Source organism: Felis catus, chromosome E2 (genome assembly GCF_018350175.1).
Source record: "Felis catus isolate Fca126 chromosome E2, F.catus_Fca126_mat1.0, whole genome shotgun sequence".
In the NCBI taxonomy this organism is placed as follows: Eukaryota; Metazoa; Chordata; class Mammalia; order Carnivora; family Felidae; genus Felis; species Felis catus.
Genome location: NC_058382.1, coordinates 48069524 through 48088174, shown reverse-complemented (window position 1 = coordinate 48088174; position 18651 = coordinate 48069524). Strand labels below are relative to the sequence as shown.

The following is an 18651-nucleotide window of genomic DNA, read 5'->3' as shown; positions in this document are numbered from 1 at the left end:
CATGTAGAAATTGCCCACTTAAGGTAATTAATTTCCTCTGTAACTTTTTGCTTTCCAAGTTACCGCTAGATCTATTAATCCACCTATACCTATACCCATGTACTCTGCCTTCACTCCTATTGCTAAGCTTAAACCTTGTACTTATATTTTAGATCTCAATCTTTCTAGCTCACTCCATGATTTTCCTGAAACATCAGTTTTCCCTCTTTATTGAACATTCACACATCAGCATAAGTAGCTTCCTCTTAAATATTAAATAATCTACTTTTGAGTCCAACATCCACCTCCAGCTACTGCCCCATTTTTCCAATTACTCTTCACAGCAAAACTGCTCACAGGTATTATTTACACTCAATATCACCACATCCTTGCTGTCCATTCTCTCTTCAACCCATCCCATTAGGCTCTGTACACAACATTCCACAGAAACTCTTTCTGCCAAGGTCACTCATGGTGTTGCCAAATCCAATGGCTCATTCCACATCCTTATAATTCGACTCTCCATAACTTTGGACGTAATCCAAAATTGATCTCTCCTTCCCTTTTGAAATGCTGTATCCATTTGTGATTCCAAGGCACTGTAATCTTCTGATTTTCCTCCTACTTCATGACCACCCCTTCCTCTTTGTGTCATCCTCTGTTGGCATCTCCTCCTTTTACCAGCATCTCCTTTATGTACACCCACTCTCAACATCAGCTCATCCACCTCTTGGTGAAAAGTGTCATCTTTTACATGATTTTCAAATCTTCATCTCTAGCCAACATCTCCCTTTTGCCATAGATAATTGTGTCCAGCTGCCTATTTGGTATTTCCACTTGGATGTCTAAAGGGAAGATCCAACTTAACATATAAAAACCAGATTCCCCGGGGGCGCCTGGGTGGCTCGGTTGGTTAAGCATCCGATGGGCTCAGGTCATGATTTCAAGGTTTGTGAGTTCGAGCCCTGCGTCAGGCTCTGTGCTGACAGTGTGGAGCCTGGAACCTGCTATCAATTCTGTGTCTCCCTCTCTCTCTGCCCCTCCCGAACTCATGCTCTGTCTCTCTCTCTCTCTCAAAAATAAAATAAACACTAAAAAAAAAAAAAAAACATATTCCCTGAATCCTTCTGATTCCCTACTTTACTCCCACCCAGCTTCACAAACCTGCTTTCCCTCCACTTTTCCCTACCTCGGCAAATGGTGCCACCATTCGGTCAGTGCTGGTCAAAAAACTATGAATCAAACTAGACTCTTTTCTCACACCCTTTATCCAATCCATGAACAAATCCTGACAGCTCTACCATAAAAATGTATATCCTTTATCTACCTACTTCCCACACTTTCACTGTCACCACCCTAATCCAAATCATCCACCACTTTTACCCAAACTATTACAGTAGCCTCTTATCCCTGTATTCATCAGGGTTCAGTTCTGCTACACATGCCAGGAAACAGAACAAAATCAGAGCAACTTAAACTAGATAGACAGAAGTTTCTCTATCATAAACCAATCCGGAAGTAGGCAGGCTGGATTGGTATGGTGGCTCCACAGTGACACCAAGGACCCAAATTCCTAAATTGCTGCTCTACCATTCTAGCACACAGCATCTATCCTCAATGTCACCCCATGTAGCAGAGTAATTCTTAGGATGCCAGCTATTTCTCACAGCCAGGCTACAAGCCAAAAAAAGGCAGAAGGACAAAACAAAGCCCCTCCGTGCTGAGTCAGCTTTTGTCAATACATGCTTGGAAGTCCCGCTCACATCTCACTGATCAACACAGACACAAATAGCTGCAAAGAAGGTTGGGGAAATGCAATCTTTTATTTCAGGCAGCAGTGAACCCAATCGAAATTTGGGATTCTCTTACCAATGAAGAAAGAGAAAACGGATGTTAAGGGTGGGCCACTAGCTATTACACCTCACACTCCCTTCAGTCTATCCTCTGTGCAGCAACCAGACTAATCCCCAAATGTAAGGCAGAGATGTCATTCGTATTCAAAACCCACTGGGGTAGATACAGGGAAAGGATTCGGTATTTATTCTATCTTTCCTGTATGAGCTGCACCTCATCATCCTCATTGGATCATGACAAAAACAAAACATAACAACAGACACTCTGTGCCTTTTGATGTGATACAATAGGTAGTACCACATCACCTAAGAATTCTTGCCCCCTCCCAAAGTCAAATATTAATCGAATCAAGCCTCTGGATCTAACTACCAGTTTATAGGAAACAGAAGGGACAGAGAACATCTGCTGGGGATGCATTCAACACCTTGTTTGGATCCTGATTAAAGTAAGCCAAGTTAAAAAAAAAAAAAAAATATATATATATATATATATATATATATATATATATACACACACACACACCATATATATACATATATATATATATATATATATATATATATATATATTTAAAATAGGGAGATATGAATAGTGACTAGATATTTGATGACATTGAGGAGCTACTGTTATTTTTTAGGGGTGATAGTGGTATTGTAGTTATGTTCACTTTTTAAAGGGTCCTTTCAGAGACAAAAAATGAAGTACTTGCAGATGAAAATAATATGATGTATGGGACTCACTACAAAATCCTCTGGGCAGGAGCAGCATAGATGAAGCAAGATTGGTCATGTGCAGGTAACCTGAAAATCTAGATGATGACAGTTCATTCTGGTTTTACATAGGGTACAAGCTTCCATAAGCAAGCTTACAGTGGCTTCCTATCGCACTTTGCATGGTTTCTATAACCCTTCATGACCTTGCCCTCTGCACCCTGGTCTCCTACCACGTTCCAGCAGGTTCCTCCACTCGTCACGTGCCTTCCTCACTTCCCTGCTCCTGCTGTCAAGCATGCTTCAGTCACAGGCCTTTCTACTTGCTACTCCCTCTCCCCAACAAATATCTTCCCTCTGGTATTTGCACGGCTTAATTTGGTTCTCTGCTCAATGTAACCTCATCACAGAATCCTCTTACTGATAAGAAACAGAAGCCCATCACTCTCTATTCTCTACTAAGTCAATATCTGACATTAAATTACACATTTGCTCATTATTCATTGAGGAACATAAGCTCCATGAAGGCCAAAGCTTGTTTTGTTCTCCAGTGGATCCTGGGTCACAGAAGTAGACCTGGCACGGAGTGAATGAAAGAATATTACTCATTTTTAATATCTTTATTTAGATCCTAAACTACCAAGACTTCTTCATAAAGAGAATTCCCAACATCCTCATTAGCCTTATTATAAAATGATATTTATGAAGTCCAGAATGCTAAAAAGTAGTGACATAGACTCACTGAGGATATGTAATTAAGTGGAGAGAAACAAGAAAAAGCTAAAATCTAATACGTTCATGGTACAAAAAGATATTTGAGCCCTTTTTATATGCTTTTGCTTTTATCATCTGTAGGCCATCCTCAAGTTGAAGAAACCTTATATTTTCTTGGGATTAACTTTTACTTACTTGTCTTACTCAACAAATATTTACCACAAGTTTCTTATTTGTCAGGCATTGCGCTAGGCTAGGGAGGGCTAATTCTAGACAGGAAGAAAACAAAATCCCTATCATAATTTTTGCCAAAAAAAAAGGTTAATTGTGGAAAATTTTATGGTGTCTACAATTTAATTAAAAATGCTGGCAATATAGTTCATCATCGTTGTATACCTAGATAACATTAAATACAGTAGCATTTTCTAGTCTTCCTGGACCACAATTTTTAAATTTCATAGTAACAAACCAGGAAAACTATTTTAACCACAAGTTATATATTTCCTTAAAACATAACTGAGCAATAAAATTGCTCTTCAAACTACCGCAGTCATTTCCATATGGCAATTCTATAGTAAACAGATGCTTTCTTAAGTCCAAGAAAGTACCCAGTTTTGCTTTCCTACAAAAGCCTAGTACTTTACATTCTCCCTTTAATAGTAAAGATACAAATTTAAGAGGTCAAGAAAAGTGCCAGACTCCAGAATTTTATAGTGTTATGATAACACTGACTATTCTATTTCTACCACATTGACATACACTAAGATTATTAAATTAATAACATATCCTATCATTTTTTTAAAAAAGTCTGTGTGACAAGAAGAGATACGGAAAGCCAAAGTGAACCTGCTGCATCTGTTATCTGGGCACTCGGCATTCTTAACAAGTTAAATCCCCAGGAAGCCAGATTAAAAGATGAGAGGAAAAAATGTAAATTACATTATCATCTTCGACATGCTAATATACATGGGTGCTGAAAATCCAATTGAAAGGGGACTGGCTTATTAAGCTGTGGCATGCTGCAATTTACATATCTCACCCTCCAGATGTGAGGAGGGTAAATGAGAATGGAGTATGCTCAGATCAGCAGGGGATAAAGAAGAGAAATACATATGTACGTTGGCTATCAATTTAGCCAACTGAAGAAAAAGTGACACAGTGAAAAGATTGACTTCTATTTTTCCTAAAATAAATCTGAGTCCTCTGCCACATTCTGGAACAGCACTAAAGGCAGCATGGGTAATCCTAGCTGGTCTTTCTGTGCATGACCCTGATGGCTTTCCAACGTTTATTTATTTTTGGGACAGAGAGAGACAGAGCATGAACGGGGGAGGGGCAGAGAGAGAGGGAGACACAGAATCGGAAACAGGCTCCAGGCTCTGAGCCATCAGCCCAGAGCCTGACGCGGGGCTCGAACTCATGGACCGCGAGATCGTGACCTGGCTGAAGTCGGACGCTTAACCGACTGCACCACCCAGGCGCCCCCCTGATGGCTTTCCAATAGTGAGCAAATGCAGATGCCTAGATGACTGAAAAAAACTACTGAGAGTAGGGCCCTGCTGATGGTGCAAGTTTAACAGGACCTTTGCAGGAAAGGGGGACCAAAACTAGCAGCAGGGGCTTCCCCAAATTCTCACCATCAGTCTAAGGCAGTCAGCAAAAGGAGAAATCACTATGTTCTAGAAAAACATATTATGTAAATTATAGCGTAGAGTCCAAATCCAACACAAAATCTTAATGTACCCAAAGTTGAATACTTAAATTTCTCATAAGTAACCAAGATCCTCACTCTGTGTCTCCTCATACATGCATGTAGCTGTTGAAACCTTTCAAATCCTTAGAAGAAACAATAAAACAAACTACAACTTAATTTTTTTAAATTAGGGGTTTCCCAACAGACAGACAGTGTTGGTGAAATGGAAAGGTTAAGAAGGAATAAAAAAGCCAGATTAAGGTAAGCCACTACAAAATATAGCAAAGTAATAATCCTCAATAGGAATGTTAGCATTTCATATTTATATCATAAATACAAACATACCTAAGATACATTTCAACTATTTATTTGCTGTATACATAAGCAGTAATAAAATCTTTCTCTTTACTTTTAGCTTTTGATTAGGGAAAGTTTTAAACATACACAAAGAAAACAAATGAGTGTAACAAACCCCATGTACCCACCACCCAGATTCAACAAATATTAACACTCTGCCATTCTGGCTTCACCTATACCTCAACCCAACGCTTTCTTCCCCCTTCCATTGTTATTATTTTACTTTATCGTTTTTAAGGTAAAATTTAGATATAGTAGAAGGCATAAGTATTAAAAGTATAATTTTAACAAATGAATTAATCCGTATACCCCACACACTTATCACAATATAGAACATTCTACCTCCTAAGAAAGTTCCATGTGTCCATTTCCCAGCCATAATACCTACAGGTAGTTATCCAACAGAAGACATTTTTTCTCCATCACAGGAAAAAAAAATAAGGAAATCCAATTCAGCAAATAGAACAAACTTTCTATTTCTATTTTTCAAGCTGCACAGAGGCTTCTAATCATCTTTCTACTGAAATGACTGTATAGGAATTTCATACCCAAACTCAATCCAGACACCATTCTCTTCACAGACAGTGTTCAGATACAGACACTCAAGGAAAAAAAAAAAAAGGACTTTGATAACATATAACAAAATAACAGCAACATCAACGCCCCTGCCCACCACCACCACAACTTCTGGAACTTTTATCTTTTCATTTATTTCAATAGTACCCCAAGCAAAATTACATGTCCATAATAAGCACAACCTGAGAAATAAATAGTATTACCACAAAGTCAAAAAATAATAACAGCAGCATCATTCTAATAGAATTTGTAACCACTCACTACAGTGATACATGAGTGGCAGGCCACATTGTATTCTCTACTCCTGCTCTCCAGAAAAGTAGAAAGAGCAGCAATAGTAGCAGGGACACTAGTAATGGCATTAACAGCAGCTGACTTGTATGAGTGATGAAGAAGCAGGGATTCAAAGCTAGTACTTTCTGTCTCTATCATGTTTTGAGTCCAACCCTAACGGCACAATACAGATAAGCACACATAGCATTAACACTATATAATAACCTGACATTTTGTCATGCTTATTTGAGTCTTGTTTTTCAACCCGACTCCTTTGGTTTTGCTGGTAAAACTCCTTTCCTCCTCTGCACAAGTCCCTACTTTGGCCCATAGAGAAGAAAACTCAACCCACAATTTTGCACTCTTGGAAAAGGGCTGGGGAGGAAGCCTCTAGCCTCAGTCCCCTGTAGCTGGTCCTTCCTTCCAGGAGGAACTGGAATTTCTATAACTGAGAAGGGTTTGGGGATGGACTGGCTCCCCCACAGCTGGAATGGTACTGCAGGGAAAAGGCCTCTTTTTGAACTCAGGCTCTTTCTAGCGGCGTAGGTGCGGACAGGGTCAAGCAGACCAGGCAGGTCTCCGCTCTCAGCTGCAGCTGCCCCACTCAAGCTTGGGTGGAGCTATCCATGTGTCAGCCCTTCAGGGCCACTTATTTGCCAGTCACTGGGGAGGAGGATGCCCTGTCCAGGCCTCAGGTACTGGCCACATTCTTTGCCATTAATAAGACTAATACTGTGATCAATATTTGGATCTTGGGTCTCTTTCCTGAACTAGTTAGAATCCAGGGAGGAGGGATGCAACTAACTACAATCCTAAACTTCCAATAAGCCATAATCTTTATGCTATGCCTTGGCTCACTGCATCTGGAGCACACTGGTTCCTCTCTGGTGACCCTGTGGCTGATACTCAAATAAAAATATGCTGAGGTGGGGAGGGGGGTTGGCGGAGCACCCAGAAGGATCACCCTTCTTTATACCCTGGCTGCTGACAGCTCATGTAAGCCCTCAGCTCTGGTTGATGATGCTTCTCTCATCCCCAGGGGTGCACTATCCCCTCCTCTCAGCCACCCTGACCACCATTCTAACCACCACCACCATCACCACCACTAATACCATCGACACCAGCACCACCACCCTCAACACCACCAACACCGTCAGCAACACAACGACCAACACCGCAACCAATACCACTCACGGCAATACTACCAACGCCTCCAGGAATGTTCAGAATTGCCAACTGCTAACGGCAAGTACGCAACCACTTTCTTACCTTGTTCTCCTCCGGAGTGAAGAGGATTCGGAATATGGACGGCACTCCTGGAGCTACTTTGTGGCCAATGTCTTTGGGGCTGATTACTTTAAAGTAAGGTGAACTTTCCTCAACAACTTTCACCATCCTTGGAATCTGCAAGAAAAACACACCACGGTGGCCATTCTGCCCGTGAAAAAGCAAAAGCAAAAGCCCAGGCTTTGTAGTCCACCAGGAAATCTCCATCTACTACTTACCAGCCACTCGACCTAGGTCAAGGCTTAACTTCTGTCTCCTCAAATGTGAGATGAGATGACTCATTCAGTGCATCTGAGCTTTATTTTTTTTTTAATTATTATTCACTGTTATCATTACTGCAAGCCTTTGTTCATTTTCTCATTTAAATGGGACTATCTTTGAAGAAGAACCTCATGGTCAGCTAAAACCCCACCCACATGGTAGAGATGAGCTCGATTTCCCATCATTTGAGGACTGCTCTGGGAGAAGAAATCACACTTACTGCTCTCCTGCTATGGACCATCCACCATGAGCCGTACACGATGAGCCGCTTAATCCTCTCAATAACCCTGAGCTTCGTTATGACTCCCATTCTACAGAAGGGGAACGAGACACTTTTCCCTAAGTGCTATAGCTTCGCCCAGTCCCAGCCTCACTCCACCTTCCCTCTTGGGGACTGTCCTAAGTAGACACCACTGTGCACAAGAACAAAGAGCAAGCAGCAGAGGGTCCCCAGGCCAGTGTCAGAGTGGCTTCAGACAGTTTCATTCTCTTCAAGTCCTCCTCTGCTCTACTTGCCTCGCCCACGGTATGCTTCTCTGTTTAACAAAGACAGTCTAAGCAATAAAGGAAATATAAATGTGAGGAAAACCTAGAGGTTCTAGGGACACAAGGAAAGGGATGACTTTTTTTTTTTTTTAAGACTTGAAGGGAGCAAAAGAAAGTGAATATAGTTAAGTATGACTGAGAAGTCTCAGGGGAAAAATGAGAACAAAACCCCCACAATCTCTCAAAACTGAAATCCAGATGGGCAAGGGAAGAAGAAATGCCGAAGATCAGACTTAAGGCTGATCTTAAGACTAGAAAGTAAGGAGGCAGGGAAGAGATGTGTGCAAATCTGATAGGAGCCCAACAGGAGTGGCTGGTAAGGGGAATGTGCAGTGTCATTTACAATGTGCAGAATGATACTACTTAAGCTGCTGGGAATACTTTCAGTAAGAGCACAATTATGGATTTAAAAAACTAGAAAGGAAAACACCAACAACCCTAGGAATAACAACAATAATATTGGTTTAGTGCTTCCTATGTGACAGGTGCTGAGCTGAATACTTTACATGCATTACCTCATTTAATATTCCAAACAACCTATTAAAATGGGTACTATTAGGGGCTCCTGGGTGGCTCAGTCGGTTGAACGTCTGACTTCGGCTCAGGTCATGATCTCGTGGTTTGTGAGTTTGAGCCCCGCGTCGGGCTCTGTGCTGACAGCCCAGAGCCTGAAGCCTGCTTCGGATTCTGTGTCTCTCCATCTCTCGGCCCCTCCCCTGCTCATGCTCTGTGTCTCTCTGTCTCTCAATAATAAATAAACGTTAAAAAAAATTAAAAAAAAATAAATAAATGGGTACTACTAGTATTCCCATGGCCCGGAGAAGTGAAGTGACTTACCCAAGGTCTGCAGCTGAGAGACAGATGAGTTTGACTCTAGAGTCTGGGTGCTAATAATTATATCCCAAGTACAGTGCGCTGTGGCTTGTAGAGTGCTCACAGCTTACTTTCATCTTGTGTGTGTGGGAGATAGAGGAATAAGGACCAAATGGTCTCCGTTGTTTGCATTCAATGCCAATGAGGAAGCAAATAAATAGTGAACAGCACAGAAATTCTATCCCAGCAGTTCTTTACGAGTCCGTGAGCTAAGGAAGCAGAGAAGCAGGCTTTTACCAGCCACCTAGTACAAGGGTACTGAGAGTCACATGCCCAAGAACAAGCCTTCCTAGGCTAGAGAAAACTATCTGCTTTTGGCAGCTGGACTTTCCCTGGAGGGGGACCCTCCTTTCATGAGGTCTAACAGCACAGCAGCATCTAACCAAGAGGTGTCGGGTTACCCATGAGAAGTGAGTGCCCTCTGGCAGACAAAACTGACACATGCCCTATACCCTTTACTTGCTCATATATACCTGCTGGGAATCGTGTCTTATTTAGGGCTGAGCAGGAGTGGCCAAAATACCCTTGGGCTAGCTCCTCTCTCTTTAATAGCCTTAAAATACCTGAGCAAGAGTCAAAAAGTCATGGCAAAAGAGAAAAAGAGAAGTGGAAGTGACAAAGTGACTTCGTTGGCAGTCCTACATGAAAAGAGAGAGCCCTACTGTGTATGTAAAGTATCTCTTCTTGAGGTCTAGGGGCCTAATCCTGAGCATCTCAGATTCTCTTGCTTCTGACTACCCTTTTAACTTCTGTCCCTTGAGCTTCTCTTGCTAACACTTCTGCTGCCAAGAACTAAATACACCATTTTCTTCAGAGTCTGACTTTGCTGCCACTAAATCACCCCATTGATCTCTGAAAGGCATCACTGATTCCTTTAATGAGTTACTGCCAAATATAACTGCAAGTGTTCTTGCATAGTCTTCATTTATTTTTTTTCTTTTCTCCTACAGCTAGGCTTTTTGTCTCCACACTCTCAAACTCCTGAGGTATTCCTACCTGCCTTCACATCTGAAGTTTAGCATCTCTCAGATGCCTTCCTCCCCATCTGACTACTTTTCACACTTTAACTGTGCTTCATGCTGACCTCCCACATTATTCTTTCTTCCATTATTGTTACATGTCCAGGAAATCTTCAGGAACTTAATACCTTTTTCTTGAAGTAAACCCTAATTTATCTCTTGGGGAGAAAAGGCATATGGATTGAGAAGAGATTCAGTGGCAACCAGAAAAGGACAAGGTATAGACAGTGGGAGAAGCTGTCCAAAATTATCTACAGACAAAATCTGAAGGCTATCTGAGGTAGAAGGGAGGAGACAGAAAAAGGGGAACGGGAACTCCATTTTTTTGGAGATTTTTTTCTTAAATACAATTTATAAAGTATAAATAATTTGGCTGAACAACCTCAATTCATATGAGTAGAGTTTATACCTTCATGTGGGAAACAGTGGCTCTAACACACAGTATGTAAGCATGAAGAGTAATTGTCTTGAACCAGTCACACATAAGAACTTCATGACATTTCCCTAACCAATATTTTACTCAAAAAATGTTACAGCACATATTGGGAGTTGACCATTTGGTGGGCACTGACTTGGGCTTGAACATGTATGAACACACCAACCCAGTCTTGTCTTCATTAAGCTTATAGTCAAAGGGCATGTTTTCAACTATTTTCTTAGAATTCATCTAAGATCCTACAGGATTCCATTTTATTTAATCCCTTTTTATATTCCATGAGAGGTACATTCAGCAAACATACTCACTTTGTCATTGTTTCTCAAAACCAGTGGAACTTCATAGACTTCACAGGGAGTATAGTTCTGAAACACAATTTCTGATGGAAAGGGCTGGAATAATGCCTGATCCAGGTCAATTCCTGAAAACTGCATTGAAAGAATAAATTCATTATATAGTCACACAGTGGCAGAAATGACTGGGGAAGATATGAAAATATTATATAGACCTATGGATACTAACACTAAAAACATAGGAAATACTCAGAAAGGGGTAACTACTATAAACAATAATTGTTATAAGTAGTAAAGTTACTGTGATCAACTTGTTTATTATATGTATATGTGTATATATATGTAATTAATATATATGTATTATACATACATGTATATGTATGTATATGTATTTATATATATAAATATATATGTGTGTGTGTGTGTGTGTGTGTATATATATATATATATATATATATATATATATATAATTTATTGTCAAATGGTTTCCATACAACTCTGAATGCTCATCCCAACAGGTGCCCTCCTCAATGCCCATCACCCACTTTCCCCTCTCCCCCACCCCCCATCAACCCTCAGTTTGTTCTCAGTATTTAAGGGTCTCTTATGGCTTGCCTCCTTCCCTCTTTGTAACTTTTTCCTCCCCTTTCCCTCCCCCCTGGTCTTCTGTTAAGTTTCTCAGGATCCACATAAGAGTGAAAACATATGGTATCTGTCTTCCTTTGCCTGACTTATTCACTTAGCATAATACTCTCCAGTTGCATCCACGTTGCTACAAATGGCCAGACTTCATTCTTTCTCACTGCCATCAACTTGTTTAATACCAAACAAAGTAGAAGATTTTGTCCTCAGTTAAAAAAATATAGGCTAATTAGAACACCAACCCAAAACTTCCATTTATGTCAATGGTGAATAATTTGAACCAATCCCCCTATTAAAATAACAAGAAAAACTGTATCAACAAATATCTGCTTGGAGGCACTGAAGAGCTAACAAGACATTCTGATCTAATGTTGAAATTATGAATTATCTCAAACTATTAGCTTGTGTAGTATCCAACAGGTTTTGAGTATTGCCATGTTTCCTTAAAATTTTAGAATATCCCATGATGCCCTGTGAGTTTATAGTTGCACCCTGGGGCACCTTAGTATAGGTTGGAAAGTGAAGATGTAAGCAACCATCTCAATAATTTAGAAAAGCAATAGCAAACATAGAAAGAAAGAAAGAAAGAAAGAAAGAAAGAAAGAAAGAAAGAAAGAAAGAAAGAAAGAGAGAAAGAGAGAAAGAGAGAAAGAGAGAAAGAAGGAAAGAAAGAAAGAAAGAGAGAAAGAGAGAAAGAAGGAAAGAAAGAAAGAGAGAAAGAAGGAAAGAAAGTCCAAACAAATGAAAAAGCGACATAACAAAAACAACAGCAAAAAATAATGAAATAGAAAATAACCATACTACAGAATCAACAAAGCCAAAAGTTGAGTCTTTAAAAAGACTGATAAAATTGATAAAATACCTAATGAGCATGATCAAGAAAATAAGACAAAAGTTACAATAAGCCAAGATAAAGAATGAAAATAGGGATATTACAACAGAAACTGAACTATGTAAAAAGATAACAAATGGATAGTATGTCAATAAATGGGAAAATGTACATTAAAAAGTACTTAAGAAAATAAAATTTGTCAAAAGTAGCACAAAAACAAAGAAAATTTTAGTAGTTCTGTAACCATTAGATAAATTAAAACTGTAAGTAAAACATTTTCATAGAGAAAACTCCAGCCCAAATAACTTTACAAGCAAATTCTAGCAAACATTTAAAGACACAAATCAAGTATTATAAGACCTCTCCTAAAGGAAAGAAAAAAAAATTAATGTCTCCCAACTCGATGATGTTAGCATAACTTTCATATAACTAAGAAAGATGGTGGGAGAAAGGAAAACTATAGGCTAGTCTTATAAACGATAGAGTTTTTTTTAAAGGAACAAAACATTAGCAAATTGAAACTCACAGTATATAAAAAGGATAACACATCATGATCAAATTGGGTGTGACTCAGAAATTCAAAGTTGTTTTAACAGAAGCTCCTTAAAAAGAAACAAAATTGTCATAAGAAGAAAAATTGTTTATTTAGAAAATTCAAAACAACTTATAGATAAACTATTAGAAGTTAGAATCAATAAATTATTTATCAAGGTCACTGAGTATGAGGCCAACAAGTAAAAATCAATTATATTACTAGGTACTAACAACGAACATGTAGGAAATAAAATATATAAGCAATACGATTTAATAGCCTCCCAAAACATAAAATACATAGAAATAAATCCAATGAAAGATGTGTAAAACCTTCAACCAGAAAAGCCACAAGATATTACTGAGAGGAATTAAAGAAGACCTATGTAAATACAGTAATATACCATGTTCATGAATTGAAAGACAATATTTTAAGGATGTCAAATACTCCCCAAACTGATCTAAAAATTCAATGCAATCCAATAAAAAAAACCCTGGTAGAAAATTTTTTTGAAAATGAAAAAGCTGATTACAAAATTTATATGTAAAACAAAGGGACCAAGAATAGACAAGATACATTTGAAGAACAAGATAAGAGGACTTGCTTTATCAGGCAGCAAGATTTATTATATTATTACATATCATATACTGTTACTTATCAACAATTAAAATAGTGAAATGTTAGCACAAGATTTATCATAAAAACAAATATACCAGATTTAAAAGCCCAGAAACAAATCCTTAAATATATCATCACTTGATTTATGACAAAGGTAACACTAACAAGCATTGAGGAAGAGAAATTCTCTTCAATGAACGGTGTTGGGTTAACTGGATATTCCATATGAAAAATATCAATTTAATCCCTATCATACACCATTCCAAGTGTATCAAAGCTCTCAATATGAAAGGTTGAAACAATGTTTTCAGAAGAAGACCAAGAGGAATATCTTCACGATGTTGAAGAGTGCAAAATTTTCTTTAATGGGGCACAGAAAATACAAAACATAAATTTAAAAACCGATAAATTAAGTCATATTGAAGTTTGAAACATGTTCATCAAAAGATTCCCTTAAGAAATGAAAAAGAAATCCAAAGAATGGGAGAAGATTATTTGTAACACACATAACTGATAAAGGACTAATCTCCAGAATATATGAACTTATACAAAACAGTAAGAAATGGACAAAGCACATAAACATGCAATTTATAAAAGATGATAACCAGATGGCTAATAAACATGAAAAGTTGCTTAACCTCATTAGAAATCAAGAAACTGAAAATTAAGCCACACCGTGACAACACTACACTCCCAATAGAATCATTTCAATTAAAGAAACTGACAATGTTAAGCATTAGCAAGTATTAGCAATTCCAACTGAAATTCCCACACACAGCTAATGGCAATATGATGGTACAAACACTTGAGAAAACTGGCAGTTACTACTAAAGAGACACATAGGCATAGCCTATCACCTAGAAATTCCACTTTTATGTGTAGGCCCAATAGAAAGGCATACGTGTGCAGTAAAAGAAATGTACAAGAGTGTTTATAACCCCATCATTTATAAGATCCAAAATGTGGGAAAAGCCAAATGCTCATCAACAGTAAAATGGATAAACAACTGGTGGTATAGTCATACAGTGGAATACCATACAACGATAAAAATGAACCACCTATTACTAAGCACAACACAAATCTTCAAAACTTAATATATTGACTTAAATTAGCCAGAAATTAAAGAGTATATACTGTGGTATCCCAGTCATATGAGATTGAATAAAGAAAAAATAAACCTGTGATTAACAGTTCTTCTGAAGAAGAGGGAGAGGTAATGACAGAGAAGGACATAACAAAGCTTCCAGGATGCCAGTAATGTTGTATCTTACATTCCTTCATCTGAGTGGTGGTGATATGAGTATCCTTACTTTGTGAAAATTCATCAAGCTATGTGCTCATAATACACCCACATACACACTCAAATTCAATAAAATTTTTACTTACAATGTATTTTCGACACAAGAGAATAAAGGAGAAAATTATTACAATCATTTCAATAGAGGTAGAAAAACATTTGATAAAATTAAGTATCTATTCACAATAAAAAAAAAAAAAAACAAAACTCCTAGCACACAAAGCAAAACAGGTAACTTCCTCAGTCTGACAGAGAGTATCCAGATCCTCACAAAGAAAATAATAACATTACACTTAGCATTAACATGCTGGGTTTTTTTTTTTCTTTTACTTTAGGAAGCAAGACAGGGATACCTTTGATCATAACTTGTACTCAGTATTCTATTAAACCTAGTAGTAAATTCAGAGAAGCAGGTGAAATATGTAAAAAATTAAGATTAAAAGGAACCTTAAAAACATACTGCTGAGAGAAGCCAATCAGAAAAGGATACATACTATATGATTTCAGATATATGACATTCTGGAAAAGTGATTATCAATGGTTCAGGGGGTGGGAGGGAAAGATGGCTACTTGAACACATGATTTTTAGGGCAGTGAAGCTATTCTCTATGATACAGTTATGACAGATCTATGTCATTACACATCTGTCAAAAGCTATTATAGAATATACAGACGCACAGTGAACCCCACTGTGAAGTATGGACTTTAGTTAATAATAATATATCAATATTGTCTCACCAATTGTAAAAAAACAAACAAACAAACAAACTACCACACTAATACAAGATATAAATAATAGGGACAAATGTGTGTGGTAGGGTAGGGAAATGGGGCATATGAGAACTCTCTGTACTTCCCAATTTTTCTATAAACCTAAAACTTCTCTAAAAAATTATCTATTAATTTGTAAACACTCAAGATGGGAAAGAAAGAAATAAAACTGCCATTATTCAAAGGTAATAAGTATTTTCAAAGACAATCCAAATAAATCCATAGATGAACTATTACAATTAATAATGAGAGTGACAAGAGTTAAAAAGGAAATTTTCAAATAGATACTATTAGAAGTTATTTTTCAATAAATAAAACAAAAATGTTAAAGCGAGGGAAAATCACATTATATAACATTGCACCCAAATACCTGAGACTAAAATAGAACAGATATGAAAAGATCTCTATAGGGAAAACTATCAAACTTCACTGAGAGAAATTAAAGAAGGTTTCAAGAAACGGGAGGTACACTATGTCCGTGGATTAAAAGAATTAATATCACAAGGATATAAATTCTCCCTAAGTTAATTTATAGACAATGCAATCTCAATCAAAATCTCTCTGATTAATAAATTGATTCTAAAATGTATATGGGAATGCAAAGAGCCAAAAGTAGCCAAGATACTTTTGAAAATTCCTAAGAGAAAATACCTTTAAAGAACAAAGTATCTTGTTATATTTATAGATATTCAAATATATAGCAACTAAAACACCGTGGTGTGGATTAGAATAAATTGACCAATAGCGTGGAAAAGTCCAGAAACAGATCCTTGCATATGGATCACTGGATATATGACAGAGGCACTGTGGTGCAGAAGGAGACAATGGATCTCAGCATAAACGACACTTAGAATCCCGGATGGACTGCGTGTAGGCTGTAACTGGCAGTGTGAGTTCCCTTCCCCACCCCTCCTGCCACAAATAACCAGGGTTGAGAGAAGATGCCCAGTGAGAACGTCCACAACTTCAGATCTCTGGTGAGGCTGGCACAATACAGATCAAAGCAGATGACATACTCTGATAGGCAAAACCACCAACTCCTTGTCTGGAATAATAGGAAGGGCAACAAGAAATCCCCTGGATGTCATCTAGCACCAGGAAATAGTAAGGAAGGCTGGGCTGATTAGGGCTACACATAAATCTGCATATTTATAGGAAGCAGCTTGTCACTGAGACAGGCTAGAAGAGAAAAACTCTGAACCAGAAGGGTCCCTACAAGTCACAACTCTGGGGAGAAGGAAAGGCTAACACAATTCAGTCATTCTTCCTTCCTTCTTCTCAGTCCTCTTCCAAACAAACACAGCACACAATCCTCTTTCATAAAACTCTGCATGGAGAATCGTGGAGGATTCCTGCTGGTCTGGGATACTGCCAGGCCCTGCCTCAACAGTAACCACCTACAATAGCAAGTCCAGGAAAAATGTCCTTCTTTCTTTTGAAAATGAGGGGTAATGATAATAATAATGATAAATCAAGATCTATACAAACTTCAAGAACAAAAAAAAAATAAGAAAATGGCAAATGAAGAATAGTTAACAGAAAAGTTGCCATGAAGCAATGAAAATATTAGCCACACCATTTCACTATAAACTCAAAAAACATAATGGAAAAAATCTGAGAGCACCAAGAAAATAATTAAGAGTGCAGGGAGGAAAAAAAAGCAATCAAAGAGATGAAAAATTCATGTGTTCACTCGATAAATACTAATTGAGTTTCCAATATTTTTCATATGTTAAGCATATAGTACTGAACAAAGCCAACAAAGTCCTTGACCTCAGGAAGCTTACATTCTTGGGGGAAATGGATAAAAAAAGTAGAAATAAAGAAATATATAATATGAGGTCAGGCAGTGATATGCTATGAAGTAAACTAAAATAGGACAAGGAGAAAGAGTGAATGCAGGATGTATGCTCTCTTCAGGAGGTGGTCAAGGGATGGCCTCTCTGAGAAAAAGTCATCCAAGTAGAGATGTGAAGCAAGCCATGCAAAGATCTGAGAGAATAACATTCCAGTTAGAAGGAATAGCAAGTACAAAGGCCCTGGGGTGGGAATTATCTCTGAATGTTCGAAGAGCAGCTGATGGATATAGCATAGCTAGAAGACAATGAGGAAGAGTGGAAGAAAACGAGGTCTATGAGAGAAGTAGGCAGGATTAGATGATGCACAGTCTTATAACTCTGAGGGCAATAGGAAGCTGTTGGATGGTTTTAGATATGGAAGTAACATGTTCTAATTCACATTTTTAAAAAATAATTCTTCTTTGTGCAGAACTGATGATGGGGCAATGAGATGGAAACAGGGAGACTACTTCAATAGTCTATAGGATGCTGGCTTGAACTGGGAGGGTGGTGGTGGAGGTGATGAGAAGTAGTTTGATTAAATATATATTTGTGAAAGCAGAGTTTATAGCATTTGTCATTGGACCTCATACAAGATGCAAGAAAAAGAGAGGAATCTGAGATAACTCCAAGGTAGGTTTCTGGCCTGAGGAAAAAGATAAATGGGGGTACTATATACTAGAGGAAGGAGACAAAAGGGAAGAGATCACATCTTCAGGAAAGGAACATAACACAAACATGAGATCTTAGATATTTTCAGTCTGAGCTGCCAATCATTCATTGGGCTGAATATGTGATTCAGAGTTCAGAAGATAGGCCATAGCAGAAGAAATAATTATGAAAGTAATCATTTAAAAAGTAGGATTTAAACCCTTATTCCTAGAAGGAGTCACCTAAAGAATGAGTTGAAAAGAGAAAGAAGTTGAAGGAGCAAGTACTGGGGAGCTCACTACTCGTCGTAAAAGTACATTTAGCGATCAGGAAGAGGAAAAATTAAAAACATAAATTCAAGCCAGTGAAGTTGGAAGAAAACCAAAGGAGTATCATATCTGAGCTACAAGTGAATAAAAAGGTTTAAGAAAGAGACACTGAGTCAAATGCTGTGAGAGAACCCAGAAGTGCCAAATTAGTCAAGCATAAGGGTGAATTATAAGAGAAACACACACACACAAAACTCAAAGTAAGGGACACAGAGGATACCCTGATGGATATAATAACAAATGTAAATGAGCAGGAAAAAAAAAAAAAAA

At 38.0% G+C, this 18651-nt stretch overlaps 1 protein-coding gene across 26 annotated transcripts in view; it reads right to left on the bottom strand.

Moving 5' to 3' along the window:
* HYDIN (HYDIN axonemal central pair apparatus protein) overlaps positions 1-18651 on the bottom strand; it is a 433865-nt gene that overhangs the window by 314434 nt on the left and 100780 nt on the right. For 24 of the 26 annotated variants that reach the window (XM_045046329.1, XM_045046327.1, XM_045046336.1 and 21 more), the window contains 2 exons: positions 10887-11006; positions 7426-7560 (listed from right to left, as the gene is read on the bottom strand). In XM_045046329.1, coding sequence (XP_044902264.1) covers positions 7426-7560; positions 10887-11006 — 255 coding nt within the window. Of the gene's footprint in view, positions 1-7425; positions 7561-10886; positions 11007-12871; positions 12948-18651 lie in introns of those variants that run through there. The other 2 variants (XM_023246146.2, XM_045046339.1) reach the window with 2 other exon arrangements.